Consider the following 23,105-nt stretch of genomic DNA (forward strand, 5'->3'; position numbering starts at 1 on the left):
TGGGTGAAGAAATATTTTCTCCGATTTGTTTTAAATTTACTACACTGTAGTTTCATCGGATGCCCCCTAGTCCTAGTATTTTTGGAAAGCGTGAACAGACGCTTCACATCCACCTGTTCCACTCCACTCATTATTTTATATACCTCTATCAAAATAATGAGTGGAGTGGAACAGGTGGGGGGTGGGGGTAAGCATGGGGACATCAAAGCATTTCATTGATATTCTAACAGGATGGGTGTTGGTAGGTGAGAGGAGGGTAATAAACAGAGAAATAAACAGAGAAATTCAACTTTATGGTTTATAATGGGCTAGAAAACCCAGATCCTTATTGTCCAGTCTGTTGGGTGTCAAAATATTCAGTCATTCTTATTTCAAAGGTCTTACATTCCTGTATTGTTTTAAAATTACCTTTCAGTATTCTTACTGTGAAATCACTGGTGCAGTGTTCTGGTCTTGAAAAGTGTTGGCCCACAGGAGTGGGGCTGGCACCGGTTATTTTCATGTGATGTCTGTGCAGGTTGAATCTTGTCTTAAGCATCTGGCCTGCTTCTCCAATATAGCATCCTTCGTTACATTTTTTACACTGAATGATATATACCACATTGGAAGATGAGCATGTAAAATAGTCCTTTATGTTGAATATTTTTCCTTGTGAATGACTGTGGGGTCTTGTGAAATATTTTGGCATAGTTTGCAGCTGGATGCGCTACAGGGGAACGTGCCCTTTTCTTTTTCAGTCTGTGTAGGAAGTTTACTTCTGATCAGCTTGTGTTTTAAGTTTGGTGGCTGTCGGAAGGCCAGCACTGGTGGGGATGGGAATATCTCTTTAAGTAATTCATCTTCCTGGAGTAGCGGCTGTAGCTCTCTTATGATTTTCCTCAGTTTCTCCAGCTCTGGGTTGTATGTCACTACAAGGGGAATTCTGTCTGTGGATTTTTTTTCTTTGTACTGTAGCAGATTTTCCCTGGGTGTTTTGAGGGAGGAGGCAATATTCTTGGAGATTATTTTTGGGTTACCACATCTCTCTACCAAACAATTCTATGAATCGAAGAAGGGGAAAGGGTGGGGGTTCATGTACGATAGCATCATGAATCCAGGGTTTGGCAGGTCTAGTGTTACTGCAGACTTTGCCTTGGGGAGGGGTGGGGGAAAGTGCCTTTACAGTTGGTTTTACAGTTGTGGTTAGTTTGATACCGACTAACCAACAATTTGAGTCCTATTAACTATTATTACGAAAACTTGGAAAACTTAAAGATTTGAATAAAGCTCCACATGGAAAAATGTTTGAGAGTCAATTTATTATTTTGTGCATGGAAACTTGGAGAAGCATGGGAGTGCAAATGCCTGAGTTAAGAGATGAAGGATGAGGATGAAATAGTTCCCTTCAAGCTGCCATCATTGAGTGCTGTTGGAAGATCCCAGGTGTGGATCTCTTTTAGGCTGTCATTGACCTTTTATTTCAACATTGTTGGCACATATCATAGATCTCATCCCCTAGGATGGGGTGGGAAACCACGGTCTTCGAAGGCCACAGCTCAGTTGTATTTTCAAGTTTTCCACAATGAATATGCATGAGCTGGAAGCAGTACATGCAAATCAATTGCATGCAAATGGATCTCATGCATATTCATTGTGGAAATTTTCAAAACTTGACTTGGTTGTAGTCCTTGAGGACTGTGGTTGCTCACCACTGCCATAGGATGTGGAGTTCTGTGCTGTATCCGTTTCTACAATAGATTGCCAGCTAGTGCAGAGAATGTTGCAGAATGAAAGAGATATTCTGCAGACAAAGGTGCAAAGTGAATATGAATATGCAGGAGTGTTATGGATTTGATATAAGGCCTTTATGTGGTACAACCAAACCAGTTTACATATATCATATGCAGGCACTTTACTTTCTCAGTTCCTAGTGGGCTTATAACTTAAGTTTTTTTATACCTGTGATAATGGAGAGTAACTTGCCCGGGGTCAAAAACAGCTGCGCTGGGAATTGAACCTGCTTCACCAGAACCATTTGGCTACACCTCCACAAGAACACAAAGAGTACACATAAAGAAAGTATCTTTCTCCAAAGACATTGTAATATGAGATGACAATGAAATAACAAAAAACGATGCATGTGTACTGGAATGAACAGCAGGGAAGAGTCTGCAGGAAAACAGAGAAAGCCATAACCTGGGAATCTAAACAAAGTTATTTCATACACAAGACATGTGAGAGGGCATTACCTCTGAAAATAAGAAATGTCTTATACTACGGTGGCATAGAGATGAAACAGAAAAATTGTTTCAATATCTTCAGACAATTCCTGCTGGCTTTAAATTGAAAAATGTTTGAAACCAACATTATGCAGTATACCGATGGGAAATTAAAATCCCTCTATACATGCAGTTCTGAAATTCCTTGACAGCTTAAGTCTCAATAAATTTGTTAACAGCAATCTTCACTATTTTTCAAGTGGGGGCCACTTTAACTTTATTGTGAAAGCCAAGACATCATTGGACAAAGTGTCTTCCAAAAAACAAGGGAGGGAGGGAGCTCAGGGACTGGAACTCCAATGATACAGCCGATTGTGCTGTTCAGGAATTCTCAAAGCAATATGTGAGTCTAAAATCAAGTCTTCTCCCTCAGATACTCTTTCTGTGCTTCAGCCCTTCTCCACAAGCCTATGCTTCTCTAATTCATCTCCCCAACACACACTCCTCCTCCCCTCCTCTTGTTCCACCCCATCGCAGCAAGTCTCAGTCCTCATACTTCTCCCACCAGTCAACCTCCATCACCATGTGCCCACCACCAGCATCCAGATGATCTTTCCTCTCAGTTTAATCTCCCTCTGTGTTTTCCATAGGGTTGCTGCTGGCTCATTTTTTGACACTGTCCCGCTCTCAGCTCTTCACTATTCACACACTCTTGCAAGAACATCACAGGAGTCCGTGCTCTGCATGGCTCACTGATAGAATAGCTCTTCTGGAAGTGACACCAGCAGCAAATGCCACTTTATAATGTTTTTGAAACATTTTTCTCTCTTTTTTTTTTTTAGATGAGCCCCTCTATTTCTAAGGCTCTGCTTGTGTCCAAACATATGATCACATTTCACTTCAAACTAATCTTCAGTGGAGGGAGGTGGAGGGGGGGGGGGAGGATTTTGAAAATAACAGAATCTATTCTTTACTTAACAAAAGAAGGATCAACAATTGGTGCACAGTACCTTTTTCAAAATAAACTCCAAATTGTATTTACTTTTCTTTCAGACTTATGAGGTAGATAGCTTCATAAACACGCATCTCCACACTCCTGCAGACACATGGGGGCCCCCTTACCCTCGCAGACTCCCCTGGTTTCCTACCAGTTTCCTCACTTCTATGACTCATATGATATCTCTCCTGGGCTACAGCCATGTTAGCTCCAAATGGGTCCCACCATTCTGTCTGGTTGTATCTCCATACCACTGGCCTTCTCACTATATTGGCTAGGAGGAATAATTTCTTAAAGGTCCAGGCAAGCACCAGCAATTTTCTCTTCACTGGGAGGTTCACCTCTCTTGCATACTTTAAGTTCTTTAGCTCTTAGGTGTCCATCCACCACAGGGCCTGAGCTGTTCCACTGTGCAATCAGCCTGCTTTGAAAAGAGGCAGAAAATGAGTGAAAGTACATAAGTATTGCAATACTGCGAAAGACCAAAGGTCCATCAAGCCCATCATCCTGTTTCCAACAGTGGCCAATCCAGGTCACAAATACCTGGCAAGATCCCAAAAAAGTACAAAACATTTTATACTGCTTATCCCAGAAATAGTGGATTTTCCCCAAATCCAGTTTATAATGGTCTATGGACTTTTCCTTTAGGAAGCCGTCCAAACCTTTTTTAAACTCCACTAAGTTAACCGCCTTTACCACATTCTCTGGCAACAAATTCCAGAGTTTAATCACACATTGAGTGAAGAAAAATGTTCTCCGATTCCTTTTAAATTTACTACATTGTAGCTTCATCACATGCCCCCTAGTCCTAGTATTTTTGGAAAGCGTAAACAGATGCTTCACATCTACCCATTCAACTCCACTCATTATTTTATAGACCTCTATCATATCTCCCCTCAGCCGCCTTTTCTCCAAGCTGAAGAGCTTTAGCCTTTCCTCATAGGGAAGTCATCCCATCCCCTTTATCATTTTTGTCACCCTTCTCTGCACCTGTTCTAATTCCACTATATCTTTTTCGAGATGCGGCGACCAGAATTGAACACAATATTTGAGGTGTGGTCGCACCAAGGAGTGATACAAAGGCATTATAACATCCTCATTTTTGTTTTCCATTCCTTTCCTAATAATACCTAACATTCTATTTGCTTTCTTAGCCGCAGCAGCGCACTGAGCAGAAGGTTTCAATGAATCATCAACGACGACACCTAGATCCGTTTCTTGGCCTGTGACTCCTAACGTGGAACCTTGCATGACGTAGCTATAATTCGGGTTCCTCTTTCTCACATGCATCACTTTGCACTTGCTCACATTAAACGTCATCTGCCATTTACATGCCCAGTCTCCCAGTCTCATAAGGTCCTCTTGTAATTTTTCACAATCCTCCAGCGATTTAACAACTTTGAATAACTTTGTGTCATCAGCAAATTTAATTACCTCACTAGTTATTCCCAACTCTAGGTCATTTATAAATATGTTAAAAAGCAGTGGGCCCAGCACAGAGCCCTGGGGAACCCCACTAACTACCCTTCTCCATTGAGAATACTGACCATTTAACCCTACTCTCTGTTTTATATCTTTAACCAGTTATCCACGATAGAACACTACCTCCTATCCCATGACTCTCCAATTTCCTCTGGAGTCTTTCATGAGGTACTTTGTCAAAACCTTCTGGAAATCCAGATACACAATATCAACCGGCTCACCTTTATCACCTTGCCTTCCAAAACAGGGCTTTAAATAATCTTACTTCAACAGATTGTGCTTGCAATTCATTCTCCTCTCACTGTCGCCTCCTATAGAGTAGGGACATGAAAAGACTGTTTTACTGCTTTTAGCTCCTGCACAAAAATCAGGATTAAAATGTGCCCAGCTTCAGAAATATATTGTATCTTTAATTTTTTAATGAACATACACTGTACTTGAGTGTGCATTTTAGAGAAGAAGAATGAAGAAATTTCTTTTTAGAAAGTTGTCAGCTGGCTCCAGATTCAGCCAACAGGATTGATGCATTGTATGCAGGGACTTGTAGTTTTGATTTCCCAATTGAATTCCCTAAGACAAGCAACACTATAAGGCCATGAGTGCAGTGAGATAAACACAAAATAGTATCAGCTCTGTCAAGCCAATCTGGAGCCAGCTGGCAACCCTGTGTTAGTCTCTCTGAATTGCATCCAAAAAGCTATTAATATGTCATTGTTTAACAATTAGACATGATCATTTGAGTACGTTTTGCCTTTGGATCTATGAAACATCATCCAAGTTCTGCTTGTCTGGCATACCTAGCTGTCTGGCTTTTCACCTTACCCAGCTGAACTCAACCAGGTGGACCCAGTCCTAATTCTACCATGCTGCGTTCATGACATTGTGAGTTTCTGTGAAGAATAGGGCTACATTGCCATGCATATATTGGAGCAAAACAGGAAGTGGATTACTCTGTGAGCTGACCTGAGTGGAAGGATAACCCTATGCAAGTTAACTTAGGGGTTCTTTTACTATGCTGTGGTAAAAAGGGCCCTTTTTACCACAGCGGGTAAAATGCCCCCCCCTCAAAAAAACCTTGTGGTAAGATAATCCTTACCGCTTGGCTACAGGTTCTATGGGACCCATGGTTGAGGAGTAGCCTAATGGTTAGTGCAATAGCCAGTGAACCAGGTTCAATTCCCACTGTAGCTCCTTCTGACTCCAGGCAAGTCACTTAACCCTCCATTGCCCCAGGTACAAAATATGTACCTGTATATAATATGTAACCCACTTTGATTGTAACAAAGGCAATGTGTCAAATACCATCCTCTATGTTACCCCCCCCCCACCTTGCTGTGCAGTATGCCCACACAGCCCATTTACTTTGAATGAGCTGTGTCAGCGTTACCGCACCAGCAGCCATTAGCGCGGCTTTGTAAAAGTGAGGGTTATTTACCAATGGTTAATGATAACAGCATTTGTGCAAAGACTTTAGTAAATCTAGCCGAGTGTTTCCCAGGACGAGTCCTGGCGTACTCCTTACCAGCCAGGTTTTCAGGATATCCACAATGAATATGCATGAACTTGATTTACATACACTGCAAATGTATTTTACGCATATTCATTGTGGCTATCATGAAAACCTGATTGGCAAGGGCTCCTCCAGGACTGGACTTGGGAAACACTGTTCTAGCTTGTTGTCTGCATCACTTCCGTGTTATGCATATATATCTGTGGAGGATGACTATACAGTAACTGTTTTCAGATTTGTGGTGGTTGTGTCTTTGGTTTTGTAAATACGTATATATTCCACAGAGAGAACGAGTGGTAAGTATTTCTGCAAAGAATGAAAGAAAACCTGAAAACAGTGATTGACTGTTACATTTTATTCAAACCACAGCTTGGGTGCTTTGTGATTTGAATTTGGATAGAGAAACATTTTACAAAAATGGTGGTGGTGGGTGTGGGAGAGGGGGAAGATGATGTGATTTTGAAGGTAGACGTAGTTCTTTTTATTTCCATTGTTTTATTTATTTCCTTGTCTTAATTTCCCAGCCTCAGAACCCAACTTGAAGGTGCGTTCCAGGTTAAAGCAGAAAGTGACAGAGAGGAGAAGCAGCCCCTTACTCAGGAGGAAGGATGGAAATGTTATCAGTTCATACAAGAAGAGAATGTTTGAGGTGACAGGTAATTGAGGACTGAACCAGTATTAAAAGGCTAGAAGAAACTGGAAATAGTTTAAAGTGAATATACTAATATTTTAAATAAAAGGTTTTGGCAAGTCATTACTACGTGAGCGGTTCAATAATAATCTTGAAGTGGTGCTGGAAGCAAGGGAGTATCTGCGTGGGGCCACAGGGGCCTGGGCCCCCGCAGATTTCGCCCTGGCCCCCCTCCCCGCCGTCAACCCTCCCCCGCTGCTTACTTTTGCTGGCGGGGGGCCCCAACCCCCGCCAGCCGAGGTCCGACCCGCAATCTCCATATTTCGTCTTCCTCCGTGGCCTTGTGCTTCAAGGAAGTAACGCTGCAGTGCTGATTGGTTGAATCCAGTTCGGCGTCTGACCTGGATATACCTGCAGTATACTTTTAAAATGTGCTGTTCTGAGCTCTTATTGGCCCTGGAGTTCAAATCTAGTCTGGAAATACTGGAATTTTCTCCAGTCTCAACCAGAGAATGGAGAGAGACAGATCTCTTCACTGAGACACTGTGAGCAGTTATATCCTGTAACCTGTGAGCAGCTATATTTCCTGTTCTTCCCTGGCACTATTGAGGTAGTGATAAAATGTTTAGATAGTTTTATAATTTATCCTTATTAAGTTACCTGTTATTTGCCTGTTATTTCCATCTATTTTTACAGTTCACTGTTCAATATTTTTATGACAATAAACCTTTTTTAGTTTATTGATTCTGCTTGTCTGGACTGACTAAGAATTTTGGTGGTTTGTGTGTTGGGTCTGTGAGTGCTTTCTAGGAACCGTGGAACCGCTGGGAGTGTGACCCCCAGTAACCTAGAAATCACTGGGGATAACTTAAGATCTGGAGACTCACCCAGAGGCAGTTGGAACCCAGTCATTGGGGTGGAGGGTGCTAGTGTACAGCATAAGTGGCAGGTGCAGACGGACCTGAGCTGTGCTGGGGATAGACCCTCTAAGTGGCTGCAGGGTTAGCCTCAGGTGGGTGGCTAGGCATTCTGTGACAGACTCCAAATTACCTATACTGGGCGGTGGTTTCCAAGATCTTTTTCTGGGTGGAGACTTTTAATATAGAACCCCACAAATTAGCCTAATATACCATTGATCACTTGATGTAGTTCAAGTTATAAGATAGTGAAATGGGCATCATGCCCCATGACAACTTATTTCTCTGTCTAATATATTTTGTTTTCTTAAGCTTTTGACTGCTGTTTATTTTCTGTCCTATATTTGATGGAGTTCCTTTCCTATATTTTACATTTTGGTATTATATATGATTGTAAACTGCTTTGATTCTGCGTGTTAATGGCAGTATACTATAATAAATGATACTAAACAGATATATAAACATAGATAACGTATTAATAGTTAAGATTATTTTTCTCAATATTCATCACTTTGCACTTGTCCACATTAAATTTAATTTCATCACTTTACACTTGTCCACAATTTGCCAAACTGCAGAGGTTGGCTAAAGGCATCCTGTTGGGAAATAGCATCTGATATAAACTATTATTTTTAGAAAAAAAATTTTTTTCTTACACTTGGTTCCATTTTCCTATGTTTGTGTGGATAAATTTATGTCCATGTTTTCTTTATAAATTATATTCTTTATTTTGTTTTTATTGATTTCAATTGTCATAAAGTATGTTGTGATTAAACAATGTGGAAGCTTTTAAAAATAACTTAAAATTCATTTGCTATTTAGATAGTTTATTTATTTAGATTTTGCTCGCTTCTTTTTCAGTAGTAGCTCAAGGCAGTGGCGTTCCTGGGGGGGGGGGGCGGTAGGTGCGGTCCGCCCCGGGTGCACGCCACTGGGGGGGTGCCGCACGCGCCTGTCCTCTGTTGTTCCATGCTTCTTCTCTGCCCCGGAACAGGTCCTGTTCCAGGGCAGAGAAGAAGCATGGAACAACGGAGGACAGGCGCGCGCGGCACCCCCCCCAGCGGCGTGCACCCGGGGGGGTTCCTTCACTGGGGGTGTCCTTTCGCCGGGGGGGGGGGGGGTCCGCACTGTACCTGGGGGCGGGGCACATCGGCGATCCACCCCGTGTGTCAGCCTCCCTAGGAACGCCACTGGCTCAAGGTGAGTTACATTCAGGTACACTTGATATTTCTCTGTCCCAGGAGGGCTCACAATTTAAGTTTGTACCTGAGGCAATGGAGGGTTAAGTGACTTGCCTAAGATCACAAGGAAGTAGCAGTTGGATTTGAACCGGCCACATCTGGATTGCAAGACCAGTGCTCTAGGCCACTCCTCCACACAGTTGCACCCAGTCCCTCTTTTACCACAACTGGTAAAAGGGAAGTCTCGCTTTCCTACAGGAAATGGCCAGGTGGCAAGTAAAGCACTTGCCATGCGACCATTTTGGGGAGCCCTTATCACCATCCATTGAGGTGGCGGTAAGGGCTCCGACATTAACCCGGCGGTAACCGTTGTGTGCAGGGTTTAAGTGCTGGCAGCTAAACAGCAGGTATGAGATAAAACAGCAGTCCAGAAGATAGATTGGGCCTAACCTCTCTTTTGCACTGCCTGCCATATGTATAATTATTAACCAGCTGGTGAGAAGTTATGTGTGTGTGCCTGATGCAAAGAAAGTCACTGAACAGTAGAAACAAAAGCTAATATTAAAAACTGCTTCATGTACGTTCGAAGCAAGAGAGCCTGTGAGAGAGTTGACTTAACCACTAGGGGGACAATTCAATAATATAAGCAGTAACATTTAAGCACCCAATACTTGCGTACATGTTTAGAATAATGGCATTTGCATGCATAACTGCCAAAATCCCATCAATAAGCTAATTTGCAGATACCCACAATTTGCATATTTATGTGTGTGTGTGTGTGTGGGGGGAGTACCATACGTGCCCTGCAACGGCATTGGCGCGTGTTTTTAATGTGTACTGAGGCCCCCTTTTACCGCAGCGGGTAAAAGGTAGGTCTTTCTTTTTTAAAAGAAATGGCCGTGCGGCAAGTGAAGCACTTGCTGTGTGCCCATATCAGGGGAGCCCTTACCATCTTCCATTGAGGTGGCGGTAAGGGCTCCTGTGCTGGCCCAGCAGTAATCTGATTACCACCAGATACACAACAGCATTATAAAAATAAATGTATTTTTGTAGTGCCGGATATGACGGCGCAATGGGGGTGGAAACTACCACTGGGCTGCTGCAGTAACCCGGCAGTACTTCCTTTGTAGCTAGCAGTAAGCCCACATGGGGCTTACTGCCACTTTGTAAAAGAGGGCTCTAATTTAGTTGCATCCGCATCTCCCGATCGCATGCAAATTAGGCTGCCCAAATATAGGCACTGTTTATAGGATCTGGGAGTTAGTGTAGATTTTAACAGCGCCTAACATTGAGTGCCATTTACTGAATCTGGCCTTTTCTGCTCGGTTTAGTGCATGGTAACAGCTAGCGCACAAGCACAGTAACAGATTTTGCCGTATTTCTATCGTTCGTGCATGTTGAACCACACAATAGGTGCATTTTCTACTGGGGGTGTTAACTAGGCAGGGTGTGGGTGGAGGTGGATGTGAGAGGCATATTGCAGGTAATGTGTAGCACATACCATGTCCTATCACTTCTGCAGTTAACGCAGGTTCACTTAGCTTTTACAAAGGCGCGTAAGAGCCTATGCGCATGCAGTGCACGTCAAATTGGCATTACCGCCCGGGTAGCACATGTGCCTGGTGGGAATTCTGAGTTTGGTGTGTGCCAAAAACCTGTGATAGAAAATAAAATGGCGGTAAGCGGCAGTTGGCTCACGCTGGATGGTTACCATGTAGGTAATGCATGAGCCCTTACCGCTAAGTCAATGAGTGGTGTTATGGGCTCAGGCCGTACATAGATGCGCACTGGTTTTTATTTTGCCGCATGTCCATTTCCCTGCCCCCCCCCCCCCAAAACCTTTCTTTCCAGACGTGGTGGAGAAATGGTCCAGCACGCGTCCAATACACGCGCTCACACTACAGCAAGCTACTTTTTGGTGCACCTTTGTAAAAGGGCCCCTAAGTGCCTGAGGTGTTAAGTGCATCTACACTAAATTCACCCAGGCCTAGGTGTCTGGTACTAATGGATGTATTAATAGTAAGGACATGCTGGACACTCCCCCACTAGTTGTCCCATTAAATTGCAGCATTAAGCCGAAGTGATTGCAAAATCTAACACACTTTAGTAAAAGGGCCCCTTAAATTAAATTAATGTACGACCACCTAAACTTCCGGAAAACACTAAAAACCAACCTGTTTAAAAAGGCATACCCTACCGATCCAACATAAATGCCTGATCTCTGCAACACAACAAAACTAAAGAACGTAATGGACATAACACAGATCTTCCGTTAGCCAATGCCCTAATGTGGTTGTGCCACATGAACTTTATCTTACCACAACATCACATTGTATTTGTTCACACCGGAGTCTGCAAACGCCTCTCCGGTACTATGTAAGCCACATTGAGCCTACAAATAGGTGGGAAAATGTGGGATAAAAAATGCAACAAATAAATGTATACAATCATTCATTCTTATTTATAGATTACCTGCTCCCACTAGAGGCTCCAGGTGACCTATGGTATAGGTTTTTATGGCAGATTTGTGGCATCTGAGCAGCTGTTGGAGGCTTCTGAGTCTCCTCTAATTTAAGCCTTTTTTTGAAGTAGTTTTTCTACTGGTACAGGATACCTGTATTACACGAAAGGAAATAATGTTCATCTGAATGGTTATATTTACCGTATGCGATTCACGAACTTGCCATATGTAATCTGTTCTTTTTCTTTATTTATTTATGTGTGTACGTGTTTTGTTTTTTTTAGAATCTTCAGTTAGCAGCAGCTCTCCAGGGTCAGGGCCCAGTTCACCCAATAATGGTCCCACTGGAATTGGAGTAGAAAATGAAACTTCAGTGTTGCCATCTAATTCTCATAGCGAGGTAAGAATGATTAATGTAACCCATATGTTAATCCACTGAATGTAGCGGTTTCTCTGTCCTGCTCTGGAAATGGACCCAGGCAGCAGCTTGAAACTATATGATTAAAACCTGTGGCACAACACTGACATTGTGACATCCTAAATTTAACAAAAGGATTGGATCAATTGTGAGGAGCTTAGCAACCATTTTGCCTTCAAATTTATATTTTGCAATTTCAAGACCTCCCCTGGAGCAGGGGCATATCTGGAGTCCGGCAGTAGGGGGGCCAGAGCCAAAGGGAGGGGGCACATTTTAGCCCCGCCGCCGCCACCGACACCGACTCTCTCCACCCCCCTCCCGCCGTCAACCCTCCCCCGCTGCTTACCTTTGCTGGCGGAGGGCCCCAACCCCCACCAGCCGAGGTCCGCTTCCTCCTGCCTTTAAAAATATTTCTTCCGCTGGCGGGGGACCCCAACCCCCGCCAGCCGACCCGAAGTCTTCATATTTCTTCTTCGTCCGACTCCTCCGTGGCCATGCTGTAAGTAACGCTGTTGACTGAATCCAGGAAGCGGACCTCAGCCCCCCGCCAGCAAAGGTAAGCAGCAGGGGAGGGTTGACAGCGGGAGGGGGGGCCAGGGCGAAATCTGCGGGGGCCCAGGCCCCTGTGGCCCCACGCAGATATGCCCCTGCCCTGGAGAACATGATATTTCTACATTATTATGTATAGCAGATTTGATGATATAATTAGAATATATATTGATTTACAGACAGTAAGTTAATACGGTTACATGGGAAGGACCAGGCACATGTAAATTCCTCTCTGCAACCCATCACAAGTTCTGTTCTCCACCCCTGTCTTTTACCTAATTGACTAGCTCCTTTCCTGTCACAGTCCTCCACAACTCTCCCCAAAATGTCCAGGCCTAATATATTTATTTATTTCCAGAGTCTTTCTATATCACCCTCTGCAGGCAAACAAGCCCATCAAGGCAGTTTACACACAAGTTTCCACTGTCTCTACTATCAGTGTTTCAGACTTCTCATGTTCAACTTTTCTACAAAAGCAACACTTAACCCAATGGCCAGGCTATCTTTTCTGTATTATTAACCTGCTCTGAATTATGATACCAACAGTCATCAAGTCTAATGATGGTGATATTAAAAAGAGAAAATATGACCCCCCCCCTCCCCTCAAAGCTAGGCAGTCACCTTGAGCAGCAACTTCTAGGGGTGCCAAAACACAACTAAAGTCAAACAGGTCCTGTCAACCACACGTAGGGGTCCTTTTACTAAGCCACGGTAAAAAGTGGCCTGTGATAGTGTAGGCGTGTGTATTGGGCGCACGCCGGACCAGTTTTTACTGCATCTACAAAAATAGCTTTTTTAAAAAATGGGATGGGAAAAGGGCCTGCGGTAAAAATGAAACCAGTGTGCGCTCAAGACTGGCCTGAGCCCTTAGCACCACCTATTGATCTAGTGGTAAAGGCTCACGTGCTACATGTGCGGTGACCGGTCAGCACTCACCAAGTGCAGATTACCGCCATAATCGGCACACATAGGAGGAAATAAATAATTTGTCCAGGCATTATGGGCGTGCACCAAATCTGAAATTACTGCCAGGATGGATTGCTGACCTGGCGGTAATCTCATTTGGGCATGCATGTAGAGCCTACTGCAGCTTAGTAAAAGGACCCCCTAATGCTGTTCAGGGCCAGTCCAACAACCATTAGATAAGGCTAGGCAGTCACCTTGGGCAGCAGCTTCTAGGGGGTGCCAAAGAACAGCTAAAGTCAAACAGGTCCTGTCAACCACACATAGTAAAAGAAACAATAGAAGATATTTTTACCAGAAGGGAACGTAAACTACCCATTTGCGCAGATTATTTTTGGGAGGAGTGATGTTGATATTTGGGGGGCCCTAGGAGCCTAAAGTTAGTTAGATGGGTACAAGGCTGAATGTCTAGTATACCTAATACCTTTGCACAAGCCCTGATACTCTTTAGGGTTGCAGCTGGCTCTCTATGCCATTGCATTCATGATGTTTAGGAATGTAATCACTACTCCATTCAGTTTACCCAGCTCACACAAAGCCAGTAGTGAGTTTCTGTCAGATCCGGCCAGGTCACTGCCCCGAACCATTTTGGAAATTGCCGCTGTTTCTCCATTGCAGCTGGAGTAGAAGCTGGTGGCCACTGTTGGCCTTGCCCCTAGAAACTCGTTTTCAGTCTGTTATTTTTTATAAAATTGCAAAGCAGTCATGCCACTACTGCTTTTGGACTGAACCACCATTCTGTGCAACTTAGCATAATATTTCTTTACCATTATCTTATATTCTAGAATCTTCTGCATTTATCCCCTTTTATTAAATTCTGTTATCATTTTCATCTCCATCTCCTTCTATATGTGCAGGAGGGTATTTCAGGAATGCATCACACTTACCATGGAAAAATATTGCCTGCTAGTATTCCCAAGTCTAGTCCCTTAGATTATAAGTGGGAAAATTACTTGTATCCATGAGTTGCATATACATTTCTGTTTCATAAGTTATGCTACACTATCCATCATAAGTGAAAAAAATCTATAAGCTAGTGATTTAGTTATTTTTTTAAGCAGTCTTGGATAATGACAGAAACAGAATTCAAACTCAGGTCTCTAAGCTTCCACTTCCAGCCTACTGCTCTAACCACTTGGCAGCGTCCTTGCAAGTAGCTTGTAAACTCCATAAATATTTCTTTTCAAAGACAAGCGACCAAAATGATAAAGGGGATGGAACTCCTCCCATATGAGGAAAGGCTAAAGAGGTTAGGCTTCTTCAGCTTGGGAAAGAGACAGCTGAGGGGGGATATAATTGAGGTCTACAAAATCATGAGTGAATCGATTTTTCACTCTTTTAAAAAGTACAAACACCAGGGGACAATCAGTAAAATTACATAGAAATACTTTAAAAACAAATAGGAGGAATATTTTTTTCATTCAAAGAATAGTTGCTAGAGGATGTGGTAACAGTGATTAGCGTATCTGGGTTTTAAAAAGTTTTGGAGAAGTTTCTGGAGGAAAGGTCCATAGACTGTTATTGAGATTGACATGGGGGAAGCTACTGCTTGCCCTGGGATTGGTAGCATGAAATGTTGCTATTAATTGGGTTTCTGCCAGGTATTTGTGACCTGGACTGACCACTGTTGGAAGCAGGGTACTGGGCTAAATGGACCATTGGTCTGACCCAGTATGGCTATTCATATGTTCTTATCTCTGTCAATATATACATTCACCAAATGAATGAGGAAATATCAGGAAATATTAAAAAAAAACCTCCATAAATATTTATCATATTTGCAGTTCAGTTATTTTGTATATTAGGCAACTTTCTTATTTGAAATATGTTACTTGCCTTATTTATTCACATACATTTTAATAGCTAAGGGGGTCTTTTACTAAAGCTTAGCTCGAGTTATCTGCTTCAGGACAAATTTTACTTCTATGGGCCTTGCTGCAGATAACTTGAGCTAAGCTTTAGTAAAAGACCCCCTAAATAATTAAATGAGTCCAAACTATTGAAGTGAAATTCAATTCTTAGAAATCTTTTAAATGTATAATACACATGACATAAATTATGGACTTAGTTTTAACAATTATGTTTACGTAAGAGATTTACATAAATGACTCAGGTCTTGACTGCACTTACATATGACATCTACTGTTTTTAGGCATGTTTAATATTATAAGAAGTTTTCTAATGGGTAGCCATTATCCCGACATTCAGCTCATGTCATTTCTATGCCATGTTCATTTTTTGTTTTTCATTTATGGGAGCAGTGATGTTAAAAGTACATGCTCTCTTGGAAAGAGTGCCCACCTACCAAACGAGCACACACTCTTCTGAAAGAGAGTGCCCTCTTTTGAATGAGAGTACACTCTGTTCACGAAGAGTGCAAACCTTTTAGAAGGAGTGCACATTCTGCCTTCATAGTACACACTCTTTCAGAGATGTGCACTATGGGAGATGTGCATGCTTTCTAAAGGAGAATGTACTTTTAACGTCATTGCTCCCATGGATGAAAACAGAAATAAAACCAAGAAAAAAATGAACGTGACATGGAAATGACACGAGACAAAAATTTTCTGGCTGTACACCCCTAGCTGGCAATGCAACGTTTGCAGTATCCCCAGCCCTGGTTGGCTTGTGGTGTGAAAGATTTCATTTTGAACTTGACTGAGAACCTTCTGCATGGAAATACACAGCATTAACTACTGAGCTGCTTCTCAGTATTATTTCCCACCAATTAGTCAAACATCAGAATGTTTGGTTTAACAGAGCTTTTTTTTTTTTGGTGTGTTGGTTCTGAGAGTGTTTATTTTATTTATTTTGAATTTGGCCAGTTTTTCATCACAGGGGCAAAGTCATTGAGGGCGCAATCTTCTGAAAGAGTGCGCCCTATTCCCCGGATTCTATATAGGTTACCCAAAGTTGGGTGCTGGAATTTGCACGTGGATCCAAGTTAGGGGGTCCTTTAACTAAGCCATGGTAAAATGTGGCTTGTGCTAGTGTGGGCGCGTGTTTTTGATGCGCATTGGGCCATTTTTTACCATGACTGGGAAAAAAGGCATTTTTTAATGGAGCAGTAAATAGCCGTGCACTAATTAAAAGTAGCATGTAGCTATTTACTGCCTGATTCCTTACCGCTACCCATTGACCTAGGAGTAAGGGATCACACGCTACTCTTGTGGTAATCAGGCAGCACACACCAATGTGGCTGCGCTGCAGATTACCATCTTGAACGCCCCCTGAGGGAAACAGCACGTGCCAACTTCGAAACTACTGCATGTCACCTGTAATACCTCAGCGGTAGTGCCGATTTGACACACACTACCTGCATGTTAGCCTTACCGCTGCTTAGTAAAAGGGCCTCTTAATGAGGTAATGGCACTAATTGGCCACTTAATTGGTGCTTGATTGAAGTTGCATGTGGATCTTCTCTACGCACTATTCTATAACTTGGTGCCTAACTTTCCTATGCATAACCCAAAAGGGGACATGGTCATGGGCGTTACCCAAAAATTAGGTGCCAGGTTATAGAAAAGTGCCAATCTGCACCTAACCTTGGGCACCAGAGTTACACGCTGTCATTATCAGGTGTAAGTCCCGTGACCTGTGCAGTATGCCAGTATTTTATAAAGGTTGAGTGCCCTTTACAGTACAGGGGCTCAGGGCTGATCAGCGGTGTCCCTTGGTCAGCTGCCACCTGGGGCACATCGCTGCTGCGCACTCCCCCAGGTGCAGTGTCCCCCCCAGGTGCAGCGTCGTGGCCCCCCCCCCCCCGGGTGCAGCATCGTCGCCCCCCCCCCCCCCCCCAGTGCAGCATTGTCTCTCCCGGTGCAGTATTGTCCTCCGCTGGTGCAGCGTTGTCCCCACCCTTCCAGCGCATCACCTCCAACCCTCCCCCCCTGCATTGCTCTTACCTCCTGAAGTGCTGGAAGCATCTGCGCAGCTGTCGGCTACACCGGTTTCCTACTCCCTCTGCCCCGGAACAGGAAACAACATCAAACGGAGCAGGGAACCGGAGGAGCTGACAGCCACAAGGCTGCTCTCTTCATCCCCCCTGCAGCATGCACCGGGGGCGGACTGCCCCCACTGCCCCACCGTTGGTACGCCGCTGGGGCTGATCTTTTCAGCACCTAACGTTCAGTGCTCTGTAGAGAATTCCTCCCCATGTGTGCATGCACAATAATTTGCACATGAGCAATGGGTGCCCTGTTTGCAAATTCATACTCTCTTGAAAGAGTGCACACTCTTATCAGCTAATGATAAAATATTAATTTTCTTCTATTTTCTGCTTGTTTTTATATGTCATTGACAATTCCTATATCATTGCAAACAAATGCCCATCCCTAATGCACACCCCTGCTGAGAGCCCCTGGGAAGAGAAGAAGTCATGGTCATGAACAAGGATGATACCTGGTTGGCAGAGTTAAAACCAATGCAGGGTTCTGGAAGAAACCCTGATGCAAGGCACCTGGCCTCAGGACTATCACTGCATTGACCAAACTGGTAATAGGGTGAGGGGACATAAGTACATAAATGTTGCTATACTGGGAACAGACCGAAGGTCCATCAACCAAGTATCCTATTTCCAACAGTGGCCAATCAAGGTCACAAGTACCTGGCAAGATCCCAAAACAGTACAATACATTTTATGCTGCTTATCCTAGAAATAAGCAGTGGATTTTCCCCAAGTCCATCTTAATAATGGACTTATAAACTTTTCCTTTAGGAAGCTATTCAAACCTTTTTAAACCCTGCTAACCTAACTGCTTTTACCACATTCTCTGGCAACGAATTCCGGAGTTTATTGAAAGAGAAGAAAATGTTCAGGAAATGGTGAATGAAGTCTTATAGCATCAAAAATCTCTAATGGTTCTAGGTGAGCTAGATAAAGAAAAACTACTGAGCTAAAACAGGATATATATATATATATATATATATATATATATATATATATATATATAGATAAAAGAAAGTAGAATTAAAATAATGCACATCAATGTTTAGAAAGATGAACTTGACTGTAGGAGCCTTTTTCAAAGAGGAATTGTTCTTCTTCCATTCTTATGGAAAATATTTTTAAATAGGACCTCCATTTTTTTAAATGTATTACAACTTTTTATACTTTAATGTTCCTGCTTTCCTTTCTGCCATCTATGTCTGCTCATTGAGTCCTGCTAAAAGTATTCCAGTAATCATGCAGAAAAAAAAAGGCATACTAACTAACCACTATTTACAGGATAAAAGGAGAAGTACTGGAGTGAGCGGAGAGGGAGCAGGGAAGGTTATTTCTTTGGGTCAGCAGCAGGACATTCCCTTCAGAAGCCGCATAGCATGGTTTTCTCTCCAGCAAAGACTCCCCCATAATAAATTAATTGTGTATGAACTGTGATCCAGGGGGCAGGTGTGTGACCTCTGAACACTGATTAGTAGTCTCTCAGTGGTAAAGAAAAGGGAAAAAAAACATACAGTTGCGTTGATGACAAACATGTGTCTTTATCTCATACTGCCCTATATGGAAACTCAAAGATAATAGGCTTGAGCAGGGGATAAAATTAAGCCTTCCATTTACTCCTTTACTTAGCCTACATTAGAGAGCTAAATTCTTCTTTTTCAGAGTCTGCGGGAGCTTCTATGACCCAGTGGTGCCAGACACCTGATAAATCTGTCATTGTTAAATAGGCAATTCTAATGAAATGTTTGGCCGTGCATAGACTCTAGTGGGGGGGGGGGGGGGGGGGGGAGAGAAGGGTAATTTTATAAATGATATATTGCACATCTGTGCCTATATATGAGTATAAAATGCCTCTTGTAAAAGTATCCGTTATGTCAAAAAGTGTACCTCTTTGAGACTTGGGTGTTTGGGCTGAGAATGAACACAGGCACAAAGTACATACACAGGTTATAAAATGTGTACCTACACACTCAGGTCAACCCCTGGATTCTATATAGTTTGACCAGAGTTGCACGCGCAAATCTGGTTTGCGCATGCAATTTAATTATCGTAACAAACCAATCAGCGATGACAACTGCCACTTCACAGGCAATTATTAACACTAATTGGCATTAATTAGAATTTATGCACAGAACTTCTATAAAGTTCTGTGCGTAAATTCTAAGACGCACAGTAAGGGGAGTCCACAGCCTAGTGCCCTCTGTTAATTCCCACTTCCTTTTTACCTTTTACTCCCTCCTCCCCCTTTTCCATTCCATTCCCGGCTTTTCTATCCTGCACTTTTCCAAAAGGAGTCAGTACGGGTTACAAGGGAAATAGGTGCAATTTATCAAACAGGAAAGATTTAAAGCTTTCCTAAAAGACAAATAATCCAAGATACCACAGATCTTTATAGGAATCAAATTCCATGATTTCACAGCAGAGCAACTAAAGGAATTATCAACTTATGCTTATTCCTCTTCCTTTTCAACTAACCCACAAGAGTCTATTCTTCTTCTGAAAGTAGGAATTTTATTGTAAAGCTGCAGCAGTCACAAGTATTGAACTCTTTTCATACAACTTTAATAGCATTATACCACAGATCAACATCCTAATTAATACAGTAATATCCTAGCCTAAGCAAATTGGCCTTTGAAAAACTCTTGCAACATGTACAGTAACAAAGGAGCCACTTCCTTGATTGGTTTGCAGGGGTCATTCTCTCTTGCAGTTCATATGCTCATGCCTTAGCCATTAGCAACTGTATTGTCTAAGCCCTGCTGTGCAAGCAGAGGCCCAGTCATGTATTGTATTGGGTATTGTATCCATTTTGTGTATTGGGCTGCTGTAGCATGCTTACCATTCATGCTGGAATCCACCCCTCCTTGTAAGAGTAGGGCGGCCACTGTTTCCAGCTATGTGTGTGTCCATCACACTAGAGGGAATCTTATATATACTTTGACTCTGCTGAATTTTTTTTATTTTTTATTTTGCTCACACCTTTCTCAGTAGTAGCTCAAGGTGAGTTACATTCAGGTACACTGGATATTTCTCTGTCCCAGGAGGGCTCACAATCTAAGTTTGTACCTGAGGCAATGGAGGGTTAAGTGACTTGCCCAAGATCACAAGGAGCAGCAGCGGGATTTGAACTGGCCACCTCTGGATTGGTGGTCCCCATTTTACTGCTGGCTCAATAGGTACCTCCTGCAATGTCCTATGACAGTGAATCCTCACTTGTCATGGGACCCCCAAGCATCTAGGGCTCAATTGCTGTTGCCATTCCTTAACAGTAATCTTTCGATAGCTTCTTGAAGGTCATTGTTAAAAATATCCAAACCTATGTCTGATAGATGTGTGCCGTCGGGGCAACACAACCCTAGGCAATCCTGTAGCATTTCGTGTTATTTCTGTACAATGCACTGCTAGTATGAACTTGTGTATCCATTTATTAATTTTTCACTTTGTTCTGTTTACTACACGGTGGTATTTTTCCCCTTTCCATATGCGCCGCAATATGATGTGGGACCATATCATGTGTGTGGCTGGACATCATCTCCGCATTTCCATAATGTCCCATTGTATCTTTTTTATCATCTCCACATTGTGTGTTGACATGAGGTCATTACCCCCAAGGTGAATGAGCACTCTCCAAGGTGACTGATGCTCTTGCAGCTGTGCCAACACCACTGGCAAGAGTTGATCCCATCTCATACTGCACTGACCCAACCAGACCAGTGTAACCTTTGCTGCTGACAGACCGAGTCCTTTGTCCAGTGGGTGGAATAAGGCTCTTCTGTTGGCCCAGTGCACAAAGGAATGGCTGAGTATCCAAACTGTGCACATACCTGCATGAAATAGATAGACAAGTGGTGAATGCACATTATTATGCTGCTACCCTGGCAGCGCTATAGAAATGCTAAGTAGTAGTATAGGTGTAGTTTATAAGAAATGTTCTTGCTAACAAACGCAGTGCTATCAGCTGAACTATTGGTGTTGTGACTGTTCATACCTTGAAGATCCAGTGAAGGATCTGTTTCAGTAATGGCCTAATGTGCAGCCTATACCTAGGTGTCAGAGGTCCATCTACCCAAGGTCTTGATTTGCTCCTTTGGGAGTCCTATTTGGCTTGCTGTTGTGGCAGCTCTAATTCAAAAGGACTGGTTTTCAAATGCCCTTGTATCTAAACCTAATTTCAGGACCTTGGTATATTGGTTGCAGGTGACAGGGAGGTTATTTGCATGTATGAGCAACCAGGGGGTGTGTTACTACTACTACTACTACTACTATTTAGCATTTCTATAGCGCTACAAGGCATACGCAGCGCTGCACAAACATAGAAGAAAGACAGTCCCTGCTCAAAGAGCTTACAATCTAATAAACAATAAAGTAAGCAAATCAAATCAATTAATGTGTACAGGAAGGAGGAGAGGAGGGTAGGTGGAGGCGAAAGGTTACAAGTGGTTACGAGTCAAAAGCAATGTTAAAGAGGTGGGCTTTCAGTCTAGATTTAAAGGTGGCCAAGGATGGGGCAAGACGTAGGGGCTCAGGAAGTTTATTCCAGGCGTAGGGTGCAGCGAGACAGAAGGCGCGAAGTCTGGAGTTGGCAGTAGTGGAGAAGGGAACAGATAATAAGGATTTATCCATGGAGCGGAGTGCACGGGAAGGGGAATAGGGAAGGATGAGTGTGGAGAGATACTGGGGAGCAGCAGAGTGAGTACATTTATAGGTTAGTAGAAGAAGTTTGAACAGGATGCGAAAACGGATAGGGAGCCAGTGAAGCGACTTGAGGAGAGGGGTAGTATGAGTAAAGCGACCCTGGCGGAAGACGAGATGGGCAGCAGAGTTTTGAACCGATTGGAGAGGGGAGAGGTGACTAAGTGGGAGGCCAGCAAGAAGCAGATTGCAGTAGTCTAAACGAGAGGTGACAAGGGTGTGGATAAGGGTTTTGGTAGAGTGCTCGGAAAGAAAGGGGTGGATTTTACGGATGTTGTAAAGAAAGAAACGACAGGTCTTGGTGATCTGCTGGATATGAGCAGAGAAGGAAAGAGAAGAGTCAAAGATGACCCCAAGGTTTCGAGCTGAGGAGACAGGGAGAATGAGAGAGCCATCAGCAGAAATAGAAAACGGGGGGGGGGGGGGGGGGGGGGGGGGGAGGGGAAAGGTGGGTTTGGGGGGGAAAATGAGAAGCTCGGTTTTGGTCCTGTTTAATTTCAGGTGGCGTTGAGACATCCAGACAGCAGTGTCAGACAAGCACGCTGAAACTTTGGTTTGGATGCAAGGTGAGATATCAGGGGTAGAAAGGTAGATTTGGGAGTCATCAGCATAGAGATAGTAGGAAAAGCCATGGGATGAGATTAATGAACCGAGGGAAGAAGTGTAGATAGAAAAGAGGAGGGGACCAAGAACAGAACCCTGAGGTACGTTGACAGGCAGAGGGATGGAGGGCAAATATTGAGGGCAAATGTCTAGATAGTTGTGTAAATTCAGGACCAGGCATGAATCACTGTTAGCCTTCATGCCTAACGTGATCACCGTCCCTTTAGTTATCTAATCTGTCTTAGACCTATGCATTTTGATGCTTATCCTGTCTGCGTATGGGCTGCAATCTGCCACTCGCAACCCTTTGGGTTCTAGCTGTGAGATGCTATGTGGTACTAATTCACTGACGTAGAAGACACCAAAGAATGTTAAAGAAAATGCACATCGGAACAATATAGTTTCGAAGTGATTGATAAGTAGAGGAGTGTGGTAGCCGTGTTAGTCCACTTTAGGTTATCAATAGAAATCAAACAAAATAAAACATGGAAAAGAAAATAAGATGATACCTTTTTTATTGGACATAACTTAATACATTTCTTGATTAGCTTTCGAAGGTT

The 23,105-nt window shown here is 43.1% G+C and overlaps 1 protein-coding gene across 5 annotated transcripts in view; it reads left to right on the plus strand.

Annotated features, from left to right (window-relative positions):
* The window catches only part of HDAC9 (histone deacetylase 9), a 966,297-nt gene that overhangs the window by 844,865 nt on the left and 98,327 nt on the right, over positions 1–23,105 (plus strand). For all 5 annotated transcript variants that reach the window (XR_003941965.1, XM_030201548.1, XM_030201558.1 and 2 more), the window contains 2 exons: positions 6,712–6,843; positions 11,662–11,777. Coding sequence is in view for 4 of the 5 variants with exons in the window: in XM_030201548.1 (XP_030057408.1) it covers positions 6,712–6,843; positions 11,662–11,777 (248 nt within the window). In the remaining variant the exon portion in view is untranslated. The remainder of the gene's footprint in view (positions 1–6,711; positions 6,844–11,661; positions 11,778–23,105) is intronic.

This window comes from Microcaecilia unicolor, chromosome 1 (assembly GCF_901765095.1).
Source record: "Microcaecilia unicolor chromosome 1, aMicUni1.1, whole genome shotgun sequence".
Lineage (NCBI taxonomy): Eukaryota > Metazoa > Chordata > Amphibia > Gymnophiona > Siphonopidae > Microcaecilia > Microcaecilia unicolor.